At 44.6% G+C, this 14326-nt stretch overlaps 1 protein-coding gene across 1 annotated transcript; it reads left to right on the top strand.

The window, feature by feature from the left end:
- Positions 1–7472: 7472 nt before the first annotated feature.
- LOC124008886 (fucolectin-4-like) lies at positions 7473–8223 on the top strand. Its single transcript, XM_046320482.1, has 2 exons — positions 7473–7488; positions 7806–8223. The coding sequence occupies exons 1-2, from the start codon at positions 7473–7475 to the stop codon at positions 8147–8149; spliced, it is 360 nt and encodes a 119-aa protein (XP_046176438.1). The 3' UTR covers positions 8150–8223.
- Positions 8224–14326: the final 6103 nt, after the last annotated feature.

The following is a 14326-nucleotide window of genomic DNA, read 5'->3' as shown; positions in this document are numbered from 1 at the left end:
CACAAGTATAGGCTGTTTCGGTTTTGTTATTTACGTTCTTTGTTTTTGTAGTGTTTGTGTTTATTCGTGTTTATGTTGTTCATTAAACATGGATCGCAATCTACATTTTGGTCCGACTCTCCTTCACACCTATAAAACCGTTACAGATCTTGGTATATTTAATGGCAGGTAGGGCACTGATTAATTTCTTATTGGTGGTTCTAGATATAGTACGTAAAGTTAACAAACTCTTGTTTAAGGTTGGAAAATTACGGTAACTTGCCCAAAATGCCCAGGTTTGAAGCAGTAAATCTGGAATCCACCAACTAGATTTCTGGAAAACCTTGGAATTTTGGGAAGTTACCGGAATCTTTGCAACTCTTTCAGCACTGTGTAGCCGGACCAGTAAAATCTCTCCTATTATTGGGCTCAAATCAGTTTCATTTGACATATTGATGAGTCAATATAGTCCAATAAATCAGTGGGTAAATTGGTAACAGTGAAGAATATGGACAGAATGTCCTGTGCTGTATTGTAACTAGGGTTACAAAATTCCAGAAACTCTCCCAAAATGTTCCAGGTTTTCCAGAAATCTCAGTTGGAGGATCTTATGATTCAGGAGGGTAGGATCAGGGTGGGAATCCTCCAACTGGGGAAGTTTAAGGAATTTTACAACCCTAACAGTAACTCACTGCGATCCCATTGCAAGGCACAAGAACGATCCCAGTTCCACTGCCGAGAGAGAATGTTCCCACAGCCTTGTTCTGTCCTTCCTCATGGGCCTCCAGAAGAAACCCTTTATAGGTGAAGGTTCCTGACAGAGTCACTGAGAAAGAGAGAAAGGAAGAAAGGGAAATTGAGTGCTGAATCTCTGGATGACATGTCCTTGGACTAAGTCATGATTCCCTGCCTCTTAGCAATCTTGTATTGTCATATTAACTGTGCTGGAATATGCTATGTGAAAAGTTTACGTCTGAGTAGGGACAGAGTGCCAAAGGTCAATTCTGGTCAATTCTGGTAAATGGTCTATCTCAAATAAAATCACTTGCGCCGAATACAACAAGTGTAGACTTTACCATGACATGCTTACTTACAAGCCCTTAACCAACAATGCAGTTCAAGAAGAACAAACTATTTACCAAGTAGACTAAAAATAAAAGGTAACAATAAAAAGTAACACTAAGCCCTGTTAAAATGTTTATTTAAATTTACACACAAAATATTAGAAATGTCCAGACAGATTACTGTTCCCACTCCATTCCTTCGTCTGAGCCAATACGGTATGTATTGGGTAAGCCCAATAGTGTGTTTCCACCATCTCGGTGACTCACCTTTGATGGTGTCTCCTGGCTGGTAGGTGGTCTGGTTGACAGTGACAGTGTATGGTGAGGAAGAGCTCTGCCCTGTGCTGCCATGAAAACCATTACCAGGTAGCATTAAACCACACTGAGAAGCAATGGAAGATCCTCCCCCACTGAAAGCCTCCACTTGTAAAGCAGTCAGAGAGAGGAAAAGGCAGAGAAAACCCATCATTTCTCTGTATAGCAGATGTGTGTGTGTGTGTGTGTGTGTGTGTGTGTGTGTGTGTGTGTGTGTGTGTGTGTGTGTGTGTGTGTGTGTGTGTGTGTGTGTGTGTGTGTGTGTGTGTGTGTGTGTGTGAGAGAGAGAGGTAGAGAGCAAACAATAGGAGGAAGAAAACATAGGATAAATGAATCCATTTACAAAGACACGTCTATAAATGATAATATTTCTAATGAGATTATAGCCGTTTTGTTACTACAAACATACAGTATATAGGTAATGTTTCCCGGGCAGTACAGACAATGGAACTCAAACACCTGTGGAAATATAAACTCTGACCTTTTGTCATTAAAGCTCTCTTGTTCATACAGAACGTTTAACAGTAGCAACAACTATATAACTAGTCATAATTACACTGTAATAATAATTACGTTGAAATAACCAATCTATAATGTTAACAAATAAAGGTAGGGAAAACCCCCTGGAATTATCTTAATATACGAGCATACATGAGCCTCCATGTTAGAAGACATTGAAACAAATATCCAGTCTTGTTCAATAGAACTTCATCCCAAAAAAAGACAAGTATTCAGGTGAATTGTTTGATGCCAAATGATGTATTAGTCTATTTATTATCTATCTCTAGCATGACGTCTTAAACCCTCATTTCTAATGTTACTGAGGACGATTACAATTATTGCTATTAAAACAACAAAAATACATAACAAAGACAATGTGAATGGGTGCTCGCATCAGTGGGTGCTCTGGTCAGTGGGATGCCAGCATGGCGAAGCCCCCTGCCCAAAGGGATTTTCCAGGGCAGGTAGGACCAAGCCCTGCCTGATGCCCAGGCTGGTATGGAAGCGAGCGCACCCATATGTCACGCCCTGATCAGTTTCACCATATGTCCACCCCCTCCAGGTGTTGCTCGTCTTCCCCATTATCCCTTGTGAATTTATACCTGTGTGTCCTGTCTGTCTCTGCCAGTTCGTCTCGTTTGTTTAAGCTTACCATCGTTTGTCCTGTCAGCTCCTGTCTTTTCCTAGCCTCTCTTTTTCTCGTCCTCCTGGTTTTTGACCTTTGCCTGTCCTGACCCTGTACCCACCCGCCTTACCTCTGCCTGTCCCTGACTCTTAGCCTGTCTGCCGTCCTGTACCTTGCTCCTGCCTGTCCCTGACTCTTAGCCTGTCTGCCGTCCTGTACCTTGCTCCTGCCTGTCCCTGACTCTTAGCCTGTCTGCCGTCCTGTACCTTGCTCCAGCCTGTCCCTGACTCTTAGCCTGTCTGCCGTCCTGTACCTTGCTCCTGCCTGTCCCTGACTCTTAGCCTGTCTGCCGTCCTGTACCTTGCTCCTGCCTGTCCCTGACTCTTAGCCTGTCTGCCGTCCTGTACCTTGCTCCTGCCTGTCCCTGACTCTTAGCCTGTCTGCCGTCCTGTACCTTGCTCCTGCCTGTCCCTGACTCTTAGCCTGTCTGCCGTCCTGTACCTTGCTCCTGCCTGTCCCTGACTCTTAGCCTGTCTGCCGTCCTGTACCTTGCTCCTGCCCTGGATTATCGACCCCTGCCTTCCTTTGACCTGTCGTTTGTCTGTCCCATGATTGCAGACACCTGTGTCTTTTGGCACTGTGCGGACGAGTCATCCCGCGATGTTTGTGATCGTACCCTGATGAGGACAGCTTGGCTGTCGAAACGTTGGTAATTAAGTTTTTGCATCTGAGCTCCTAGAGTGTGCAGCTCTCTTTTATTTTCAAGTTTTCTACTCTGCTAGCCAGCACCTCGCCTAAATAGGTGTGCATTTCTTTTTCTTCTAGATTTCAGTGTTACGATAAACATTGTTACTTCACACCGTCTGCACTTGGGTTTTACCTTGATTCCTGATACCATAACCACGACGACCAGCACACACCTCTCAGACAGTGAAACCAAAACACAAAACATATATAACTAAACACACATTCTCACCCTGATTGGTGGAGCTTAAACATTTATACTGTTCATGTGTCTATGTATTTATTTTCAACACTCATTAATTCCAACCTTCAGACAGTCACAGATCAACCCATCTTTCCCAGTAAATCATCATCCTACTATTTTCTCCTGCAACACTTCCCTCCATTCACTAGTGACTGACAATTAAATTGTTAGTGTGATTAACATAGGCCTGTTAAATAGTTAGTAGTGAAAGTAGTTCATGAAAAGATAAACCATGGCTTACCAGGTTGATTTAACTTCAGCTAGACGAGTGTTGAATTGAACTGTTTCAAGGACGTGATGTACAACCGAGTGTGAATCAGAGCTTGGCACACAGAGACCAAATATATCAGGTCCCACGTCATGGTAACAAAAATAAATACCTGTCTTCATCTACTTATCAAGAACTCCACTTCCTTGTGACCTAATGTCACACACACACCACACACACACACACACACACACACACACACACACACACACACACACACACACACACACACACACACACACACACACACACACACACACACACACACACACACACACACACACACACACACTTGTTTGACATGTTTTTGAGTGCTCTTTGGCAAGGTTCCTTAGCTGTGTCATGACAAATGTTCATGTTAAAATATCACAGTAGATTGTTGTTTATCTTGCAAAATGTTTCATGTAGCTGTTGAAGACATATTTAACCAAGGAGGTCCTACAGTAAGGTGTTATATATGGATCTTAATGTAGGTCCTGCACTATGAAGCAATAAAAGCTGCATTGTTTCCAAATATAGTTTTATTTACTTTTGACATACCTTACGCAGGAAGAATTCCAGTCTGACTCTGAGTCAAGTCTGGTTGGTTTTACATTTTTATCTAATAGAAGAACCAAGTAAACAACCAAATGGTAGGACACTGACACATAGATTCCCTTTGTCGTCAAGTCTGTTGACACGGCAGTGACAAATCATGCAACACATTTGGAAAACCCACAACAAGAAAGCTCTAATTAAATGTTTCCTCATTATGATTTATGATCAGAATCCAGAAGCAAAGTAACTCCACTCTTGAATTGTATTGCAACAGAATATAATCTCCTCCCACCAAATTGTAACGCTCGTCCTCTTCTTCTGACAAGGAGTAAGAGATATCGGACCAGTGTGCAGCGTCGTAAGTGTCCATAACGATACTTTATTTACATGAACACTAAACTACAAAATAACAACGTGAAATACCGAAACAGTTCCGTGTGGCACAAACACTGACACAGAAAATAATCACCTACAACCCAACAGTGAAACCAGGCTATCTAAGTATGGTTCTCAATCAGGGACAACGATTGACAGCTGCCTCTGATTGAGAACTACACCAGGCCAAACACAGAAATCCCAAAACATAGAAAAAGGTACATAGACAACCCACCCAACTCACGCCCTGACCATACTAAAACAAAGACATAATAAAAGACAACCCACCCAACTCACGCCCTGACCATACTAAAACAAAGACATAATAAAAGACAACCCACCCAACTCATGCCCTGACCATACTAAAACAAAGACATAATAAAAGAACTAAGGTCAGAACGTGACACAAGTATACCTTTTCTTTATATTTTTTATTTCATTCTTCACCTTCTTCTTATTTTCTAGCCTTTGGAATATGTTTTTTCCAGGACTCTGAATATTTCACCGTACTCTCTATGCCAAATTTCCTCCCCTATATGGTTTAGAAACCAAGTTGCCTCTCTTCTCTCTCTCTGCCCTCTCAGGTCCTGAAACAGTGTGGATTGTCTATAGCAGCAGACGGCCATAGAGAGGCACTGTGTAGCTCCAGAGGCTCACCCTAAAACTAGTTAGGGTGTAAAATGCAATGTCAATCAACTAACAATTGCAACTCTGTTCATGTGCAGCAACTTGTTAGGGTTAGGGCCAGGTTTGGCGCTAGCTAGCATTAAACGTATCTTATAAAAAACAATCAATCTTAACATAATCACTAGTTAACTGCACATGGTTGATGATATTACTAGTTTATCTTGCTTGTCCTGCGTTACATATCAATGCAGTGCCTGTTAATTTATCATTGAATCACAGCCTACTTTGCCAAACGGGTGATTTAACAAGCGCATTTGCGAAAAAAAACACTGTCATTGCACCAATGTACCTAACCATAAACATCAACGCCGTTCTTAAAATCAATACACAAGTATATCTTTTTAAACCTGCATATTTAGTTAATATTGCCTGCTAACATTACTTTTTTTAAACTAGGGAAATTGTGTCACTTCTCTTGCGTTCTGTGCAACAGAGTCAGGGTTTATGCAGCGGGACGGTTCTGTATTTCACTGAAAGAATAAACGCTTTGTTTTCGAAATGATAGTTTCCGGATTTGACCATATTAATGACCTAAGGCTTGTATTTCTGTGTGTTATTATAATTAAGTCTATGATTTGATCGAGCAGTCTGACTGAGCGGTGGTAGGCAGCAGCAGGCTTGGTAAGCATTCATTCAAACAGCACTTTACTGCGTTTGCCAGCAGCTCTTCGCAATGCTTCAACTCCCGAGATTAGGCTGGCAATACTAAAGTACCTATTAGAACATCCAATAGTCAAAGGTATATGAAATACAAATGGTATAGAGAGAATTAGTCCTATAATAACTACATCCTAAAACTTCTTACCTGGGAATATTGAAGACTCATGTTAAAAGGAACCACCAGCTTTCATATGTTCTAATGTTCTGAGCAAGGAACTTAAACGTTAGCTTTTTTACATGGCTCATATTGCACTTTTACTTTCTTCTCCAACACTTTGTTTTTGCATTATTTAAACCAAATTGAACATGTTTCATTATTTATCTGAGACAATTGATTTTATTGATGTATTATATTAAGTTAAAATAAAAGTTGTCATTGTTCATTCAGTATTGTTGTAATTGTCATTATTACAAATATATATATATATATATAAAATCGGTCAATTAATCGGTATCAGGCTTTTTTTGGCCCTCCAATAATCGGTATCGGTGTTGAAAAATCAGAGTCGGTTGACCTCTACTACCAATGTTGCTGTTTTTCCTTAGCTTGTTTAAACTGTATTGCTTTGGGTGCAGGAGTGGTTGTGAATGTGGGCAGGCCTTTGGACATGCATGTGTGCTTGCAGGTGTATATATTTTTATTTATTTATTTTACTAGATAAGTTGACTGAGAATGCATTCTCATTTACAGCAACAACCTGGAGAATAGTTACAAGGGAGAGGAGGGGTGATGAATGAGCCAATTGGAAGCTGGGTATGATTAGGTGGCCAGATTGGGAATTTAGTCAGGACACCAGGGTCAACACCCCTACTCTTATAAGTGCCATGGGATCTTTAGTGACCACAGAGAGTCAGAACACCTGTTTAATGTCCCATGCGAAAGACTGCACCCTACACAGGGCAATGTAAATTATGATATTTGTTCAGCAAAACTACGTATTCGGATGAACGTATTCTAACATGATATTCCTCCTCTGCCCAGATACTGGTTCACTGAGGATGATTATCACTTATCCTTATAATCATTTTTATTATTATTACTATTAATTACTTTTTTCCTACTATTGTCCTGTTTTTACATTACATAGCAACAGTTGGTAATCACACCTCTGGGTCACTATAGTGCCTCTGCAACTACTGTTATCAATTGTGCAAAATGACGTACTGTATGGTGAAGCTAGTAAGATGATTTTGATGTCTGCAAATGATTACTTATTCACAGGTGTTGTGTCGCTAGCCCGGATGGCCAGCGCTTCAACAGGTGATATACAACAGTCTATTTTATTGTCATATTGTTTTATTATACATTATTATTTTAAATCCCAATAGATTGAAAACTTTTTCATATGATATTATTAAGGATATTATAGGTTGTCATTGGGAAATAGGAAGTTGACATATCTACAATATGTTTGTAACGTACACAGCGGGAGTCAGAAAGCAGGTGCGGAAGGTGAATTTGACAATGAACGGATGCAAAGGAACGAACGTGAGAAGCGTACTGACCGCGGACATGAAAAAACAACACCTCATGACTGATGACAACTGAGGGCTAAATAAAAGGGGAGTCGTCAGGGTGAAGTGATGAAGTCCAGGTGTGCCTAAATGATGGCTTTCCTGGACCGGTGGTTAGTGAACCAGCGACGTGGAGCGGGAGTAGACGTGACAATGTTAAATGTGAACACTGTAAGATTATTAGCAAAGGTTCAACCAGGATTAAATGAACCATATGTCGTGTCACGTGTGATTTTTGTGATTTCATTTGACATTTCTGTGTTAAAATGTTTTTGTTCTTTATCCCTGTAGTAAATGTCGAGGTGAAAGGAGTGGCCACCCAGTCATCACTGTATGGGCATGGCCAGGCTAACAATGCCATTGATGGCAACAGAGACTCAAACTCTCACAAAATATCCTGCACACCCACTGAACAGGAGACCAACCCCTGGTGGAGAGTGGACCTGCTGGATCTGTACAGAGTGACAGCTGTCACCATCACCAACCCCTGGTGGAGAGTGGACCTGCTGGATCTGTACAGAGTGACAGCTGTCACCATCACCAACAGAGGAGATGTTGTTCCTGAGAGACTTGCTGGTGCTGAGATCCGTATTGGTAACTCACTGGAGAACACTGGCATCAACAACCCCAGGTGATACCTAGACATCTGTACACTTTTATGTCCTGTCTTGAAGGTATTGGATACATTGGTCTTCATCCGTGCTTCTGTAGCTATTCAGTGGCTGTATGTGAAACGCACTGAGTGTACAAAACTTTATGAACACCTGCCCAGGACAGAGTTTGGAAAACCCTACTCTAATGTCAAAGTGGAAGAAAAATTTGAAGTGAGAACCCTTTTACCTTTGCACGGTTTTTCCTAGAACCAATGAACAGCCTTATTAGCCTTTAAAATGTTATTGTTTATGACAATACATTACATACAGTACCAGTCAAGAGTTTGGACACACCTACTCATTCCAGGCTTTATTTGGACTGTTTTCTACATTGTTGCATAATAGTGAAGACATCAAAACTATGAAATAGTAATAACTATTGAACAAATCCAAATATATTTTATGCCGTGATGACAGCTTTGCACACTAATAACTCAATAAGAATAACAATAACGAGGCTAGACCTCCACAAGTCTGGTTAATCCCTGGGAGCAATATCCAAACGCCTGAAGGTACCACGTTCATCTGTACAAACAATAGTATGCAAGTATAAACACCATGGGACCACGCAGCCGTCACACCGCTCAGGAAGGAGACGCGTTCTGTCTCCTAGAAATTAACGTACTTTGGTGTGAAAAATGCAAATCAATCCCAGAACAACAGCAAAGGACCTTGTGAAAATGATGGAGGAAACGGGTACAAAAGTATCTATATCCACAGTAGAACGAGTCCTATATCGACATAACCTGAAAGGCCGCTCAGCAAGGAAGAAGCCACTGCTCCAAAACCGCTATAAAAAAGCCAGACTATGGTTTGCGACCTGGCCAAGATAAAGCATAGCAGTGTGAACAGACAACGACACAGAGTTACACATGGAGTAAACAAGTAACAAGTCAATAACACAGTAGAAAAAATATATATACATTGTGTGCAAAAAGGCATGAGGTAGGCGAATAATTACAATTTTGCAGATTAACACTGGCGTGATAAATGATCAGATGGTCATGTAAGGGTAGAGATACTGGTGTGCAAATGAGCAGAAAACTAAATAAATATAAACAGTATGGGGAGGAGGTAGGTCAATTGGGTGGGCTGTTTACCAATAGACTATGTACAGCTGCAGCGATCGGTTAGCTGCTCAGATAGCAGATGTTTGAAATTGGTGAGGGAGATAAGTCTCCAACTTCAGCGATTTTTGCAATTCGTTCCAGTCACAGGCAGCAGAGAACTGGAAGGAAAGGCGGCCAAATAAGGTGTTGGCTTTAAGGATGATCATTGAGATACACCTGCTGGAGCGCGTGCTACGGGTGGGTGTTGCCATCGTGACCAGTGAACTGAGATAAGGCGGAGCTTTACCTAGCATGGACTTGTAGATGAGCTGGAGCCAGTGGGTCTGGCGACGAATATATAGCGAGGGCCAGCCGACTAGAGCATACAGGTCGCAGTGTTGGGTGGTATAAGGTGCTTTAGTACCAAAACGGATGGCACTGTGATAAACTGCATCAAGTTTGCTGAGTAGAGTATTGGAAGCTATTTTGTAGATGACATCGCCGAAGTCGAGGATCGGTAGGATAGTCAGTTTTACTAGGGTAAGTTTGACGGCGTGAGTGAAGGAGGCTTTGTTGCAGAATAGAAATCCGACTCTAGATTTGATTTTAGATTGGAGATGGTTGATATGAGTCTGGAAGGAGGGTGGTGACGCTAGTCGGGCGTGCGGGTGCAGACAGCGAATGGTTGAAAAGCATGCATTTGGTTTTACTAGTGTTTAAGAGCAGTTGGAGGCCACGGAAGGAGTGTTGTATGGCATTGAAGCTCGTTTGGAGGTTAGATAGTACAGTGTCCAAGGAAGGGCCAGAAGTATACAGAATGGTGTCGTGGATCAGGGAATCGCCAGTAGCAAGAGCAACATCATTGATATATACAGAGAAAAGAGTCGGCCCGAGAATTGAACCCTGTGGCACCCCCATAGAGACTGCCAGAGGACCGGACAACATGCCCTCCGATTTGACACACTGAACTCTGTCTGCAAAGTAATTGGTGAACCAGGCAAGGCAGTCATTAGAAAAACCGAGGCTACTGAGTCTTCCGATAAGAATATGGTGATTGACAGAGTCGAAAGCCTTGGCCAGGTCGATGAAGACGGCTGCACAGTACTGTCTTTTATCGATGGCGGTTATGATATCGTTTGGTACCTTGAGTGTGGCTGAGGTGCACCCGGCTTGGAAACCAGATTGCACAGCGGAGAAGGTATGGTGGGATTCGAGATGGTCAGTGGCCTGTTTGTTGACTTGGCTTTCGAAGACCTTAGATAGGCAGGGCAGTATGAATATAGGTCTGTAAGAGTTTGGGTCCAGGGTGTCTCCCCTTTTGAAGAGGGGGATGACTGCGGCAGCTTTCCAGTCCTTGGGGATCTCAGACGATATGAAAGAGAGGTTGAACAGGCTGGTAATAGGGATTGTGACAATGGTGGTGGATAGTTTCAGAAAGAGAGGGTCCAGATTGTCAAGCCCAGCTGATTTGTACGGGTCCGGGTTTTGCAGCTCTTTCAGAACATCTGCTATCTGGATTTGGGTAAAGGAGAAGGGACAAAGACCACACCTTTTGGAGAAATGTCCTCAGGTTTGATGAAACAAAAATAGAACTGTTTGGCCATAATGACCATCATTATGTTTGGAGGAAAAAGGGGGAGGGTTGCAAGCCCAAGAACACCATTACAACCGTGAATCACTGGGGTGGCAGCATCATGTTGTGGGGGTGCTTTGCTGCAGGAGGGCCTGGTGCACTTCACAAAATAGATGGCATCATCAGGGAGGACAATAATGTGGATATATTGAAGCAACATCTCAATACATCAGTATTAAAGTGACTTGGTTGCAAATGGGTCTTCCAAATGGACAATGACCGCAAGCATACATCCAAAGTTGTGGCAAAATGGCTTACGGACAACAAACTCAATCTATTGGAGTGGCCATCAAAGCCCTGACCTCAATCCTATAGGAAATGTGTGGTCAGAACTGAAAAAGTATGTGCGAGCAAGGAGGCCGACAAACCTGACTCAGTTACACCAGCTCTGTCTGGAGGAATGGGCCAAAATTCACCCAACTTATTTTGGGAAGCTTGTGGAAGGCTACCTGAAACGTTTGACCCAAGTTAAACAATTTAAAGGCAATGTTACCAAATACTAATTGAGTGTATGTTAACTTCAGACCCACTGGTAATGTGATGAAAGAAATTAAAGCTGAAATAAATCATTCTCCTGTACCGGCGTTCGTCTGTTGAAAGAGAAGTGGACCAAAATGCGGCGTGGTGGTTACTCATGTTCTTTAATGAAATAATGAACGATACATGACATAACTAAATCTACAAAACAACAAACGGAACGTGAAAACCTATACAGCCTATCTTGTGACAACAAACACAGAGACAGGAACAATCACCCACAAAACACACAGTGAAACCTAGGCTACCTAAATATGAATCACCTGACTCTGATTGAGAACCACCTCAGGCAGCCAAGCCTATGCTAGACACCCCTACTCAGCCGCAATCCCAATGCCTACAAAACCCCAATACGAAACACAACAAAATAAACCCATTCCACACCCTGGCCTGACCAAATATATAACGAAAACACAAAATACTAAGACCAAGGTGTGACAGAACCCCCCCCCCCCCCCCCAAGGTGCGGACTCCCGGCCGAACCCATAGGGGAGGGTCCGGGTGGGCGTCTGTCCACGGTGGCGGCTCCGGCTCGGGACGTGGACCCCACTTCAACCAAGTCTTAGTCCCCCTGTAACGCGTCCTTTGATTGGCGACCCTCGCCGCCGACCTTGGCCTAATAACCCTCACCAAGGACCCCACTGGACTGAGGGGCAACTCGGGACTGAGGTGGAAGCTCGGGACTGAGGGGAAGCTCGGGACTGAGGGGAAGCTCGGGACTGAGGGGAAGCCCGGGACTGAGGGGAAGCCCGGGACTGAGGGGAAGCCCGGGACTGAGAGGAAGCTCAGTACTGAGAGGAAGCTCAGGCAGGTAGTTGGCTCCGGCAGATCCTGGCTGGCTGGCGGATCTGGAAGAGTCTGGTTGACTGGCAGTTCTGGAAGAGTCTGGTTGACTGGCAGATCTGGAAGAGTCTGGTTGACTGGAAGATCATGGCTGACTGGCGGATCTAGCTGCTCTGGCTGCTCCATGCAGACTGGCAGCTCTGGCTGCTCCATGTAGACTGGCAGCTCTGGCTGCTCCATACAGACTGGCAGCTCTGGCTGCTCCATACAGACTGGCAGCTCTGGCTGCTCTATGCAGACTGGCAGCTCTGGCTGCTCTATGCAGACTGGCAGCTCTGGCTGCTCCATGCAGACTGGCAGCTCTGGCTGCTCCATGCAGACTGGCAGCTCTGGCTGCTCCATGCAGACTGGCAGCTCTGGCTGCTCCATGCAGGCTGGCAGCTCTGGCTGCTCCATGCAGGCTGGCAGCTCTGGCTGCTCCATGCAGGCTGGCAGCTCTGGCTGCTCCATGCAGGCTGGCAGCTCTGGCTGCGCTAAACAGGCAGGAGACTCCAGCAGCGCAGGAAAGGAGGAAAGCTCTGGCTGCGCTAAACAGGCGGGAGACTCCAGCAGTGCAGGAGAGGAGGAAAGCGCTGGCTGCGCTGAACAGGCGGGAGGCTCCGACAGCACTAGATAGAGAAGGAAGGCTCTGGCTGTGCTGAACAGGCGAGGCACACTGAAGGCCTGGTGCGTGGTGCTGGAACTGGTGGTACTGAACCGAGGACACGCACAGGAAGCCTGGTGCGTGGAGCTGCCACCGGAGGACTGGTGTGTGGAGGTAGCACATGATGGACCAGACCGTGAAGGTGTACTGGAGAGCATGAGAGCAGGGCTGGCACTGGACGTGCAAGGCTAGGTAGGTACACAGGAGGCCTAGTGCGTGAGGCTGGCACAATTTTCACCAGCCGACTAACACGCACCTCAGGACGAGTATGGAGCGCTGACCCAGGTGCCATCAAATCCCGACACGCTCCGTCGGACGAATATCGTACCGAAAGCACCAAACTAGCAACTCCCTCATTACTCTCTCCTCCACTTTCCCCATTAACTCCTTCACAGTCTCTGCTTCGCTCACCTCTAACACCGGCTCTGGTTCTGGTCTCCTCCTTGGCTCCTCACAATAAACAGGCGAGAGTTGGCTCAGGTCTGACTCCTGACTCTGCCACACTCTCCCTGAGCCCCCCCTCCATACATTTTTGTGGCTGACTCTCGGGCTTTCTTCTGCGCCGCCGGGCTTGTCTCTCCAACTCCATTCTCCTATAACCTGCTTCGCACTGCTCCAGCGAATCCCAGGCTGGCTCCGGCACTCTCTCTGGGTCGACCGCCCACCTGTCTATTTCCTCCCAAGTAGTGTAGTCCCTATATTGTTGCTCCTGCTGCCGCTGTTGCTTCTCCTCATACCAGCGCCTCTCAGCTCTAGCCGCCTCCAGTTCTTCTTTGGGGCGGCGATATTCTCCAGGCTGATCCCAGGGTCCTTCTCCGAACAATTCATTCTCCCATGTCCGTTCCTCCTTTCGCTGCCTCTGCTGTCGCTGCCTGTTACCACGCCACTCGGTCCGGGTGTGGTGGGTGATTCTGTAACTGCGTTCGTCTGTTGAAAGAGAGTCGGACCAAAATGCGGCGTGGTGGTTACTCATGTTCTTTAATGAAATAATGAACGATACATGAAATAACTAAATCTACAAAACAACAAACGGAATTTGAAAACCTATACAGCCTATCTTGTGACAACAAACACAGAGACAGGAACAATCACCCACAAAACACACAGTGAAACCTAGGCTACCTAAATATGGTTCCCAATCAGAGACAACGAGAATCACCTGACTCTGATTGAGAACCGCCTCAGGCAGCCAAGCCTATGCTAGACAACCCTACTCAGCCGCAATCCCAATGCCTACAAAACCCCAATACGAAACACAACAAAATAATCCCGTTTCACACCCTGGCCTGACCAAATGTATAACGAAAACACAAAATACTAAGACCATGGCGTGACATCTCTCTACTATTATTCTGACATTTCACACTCTTTAAATAAACTGGTGATCCTAACTGACCTAAGACAGGGAATTTTCACTCAGATTAAATGTCAGAAATTGTGAAAAACAGAGTTTA

This window comes from Oncorhynchus gorbuscha, linkage group LG21 (genome assembly GCF_021184085.1).
Source record: "Oncorhynchus gorbuscha isolate QuinsamMale2020 ecotype Even-year linkage group LG21, OgorEven_v1.0, whole genome shotgun sequence".
Classification (NCBI taxonomy): domain Eukaryota; kingdom Metazoa; phylum Chordata; class Actinopteri; order Salmoniformes; family Salmonidae; genus Oncorhynchus; species Oncorhynchus gorbuscha.
The sequence above is the reverse complement of the archived record's forward strand: the minus strand, read 5'-3'. Positions and strand labels throughout refer to the sequence as shown.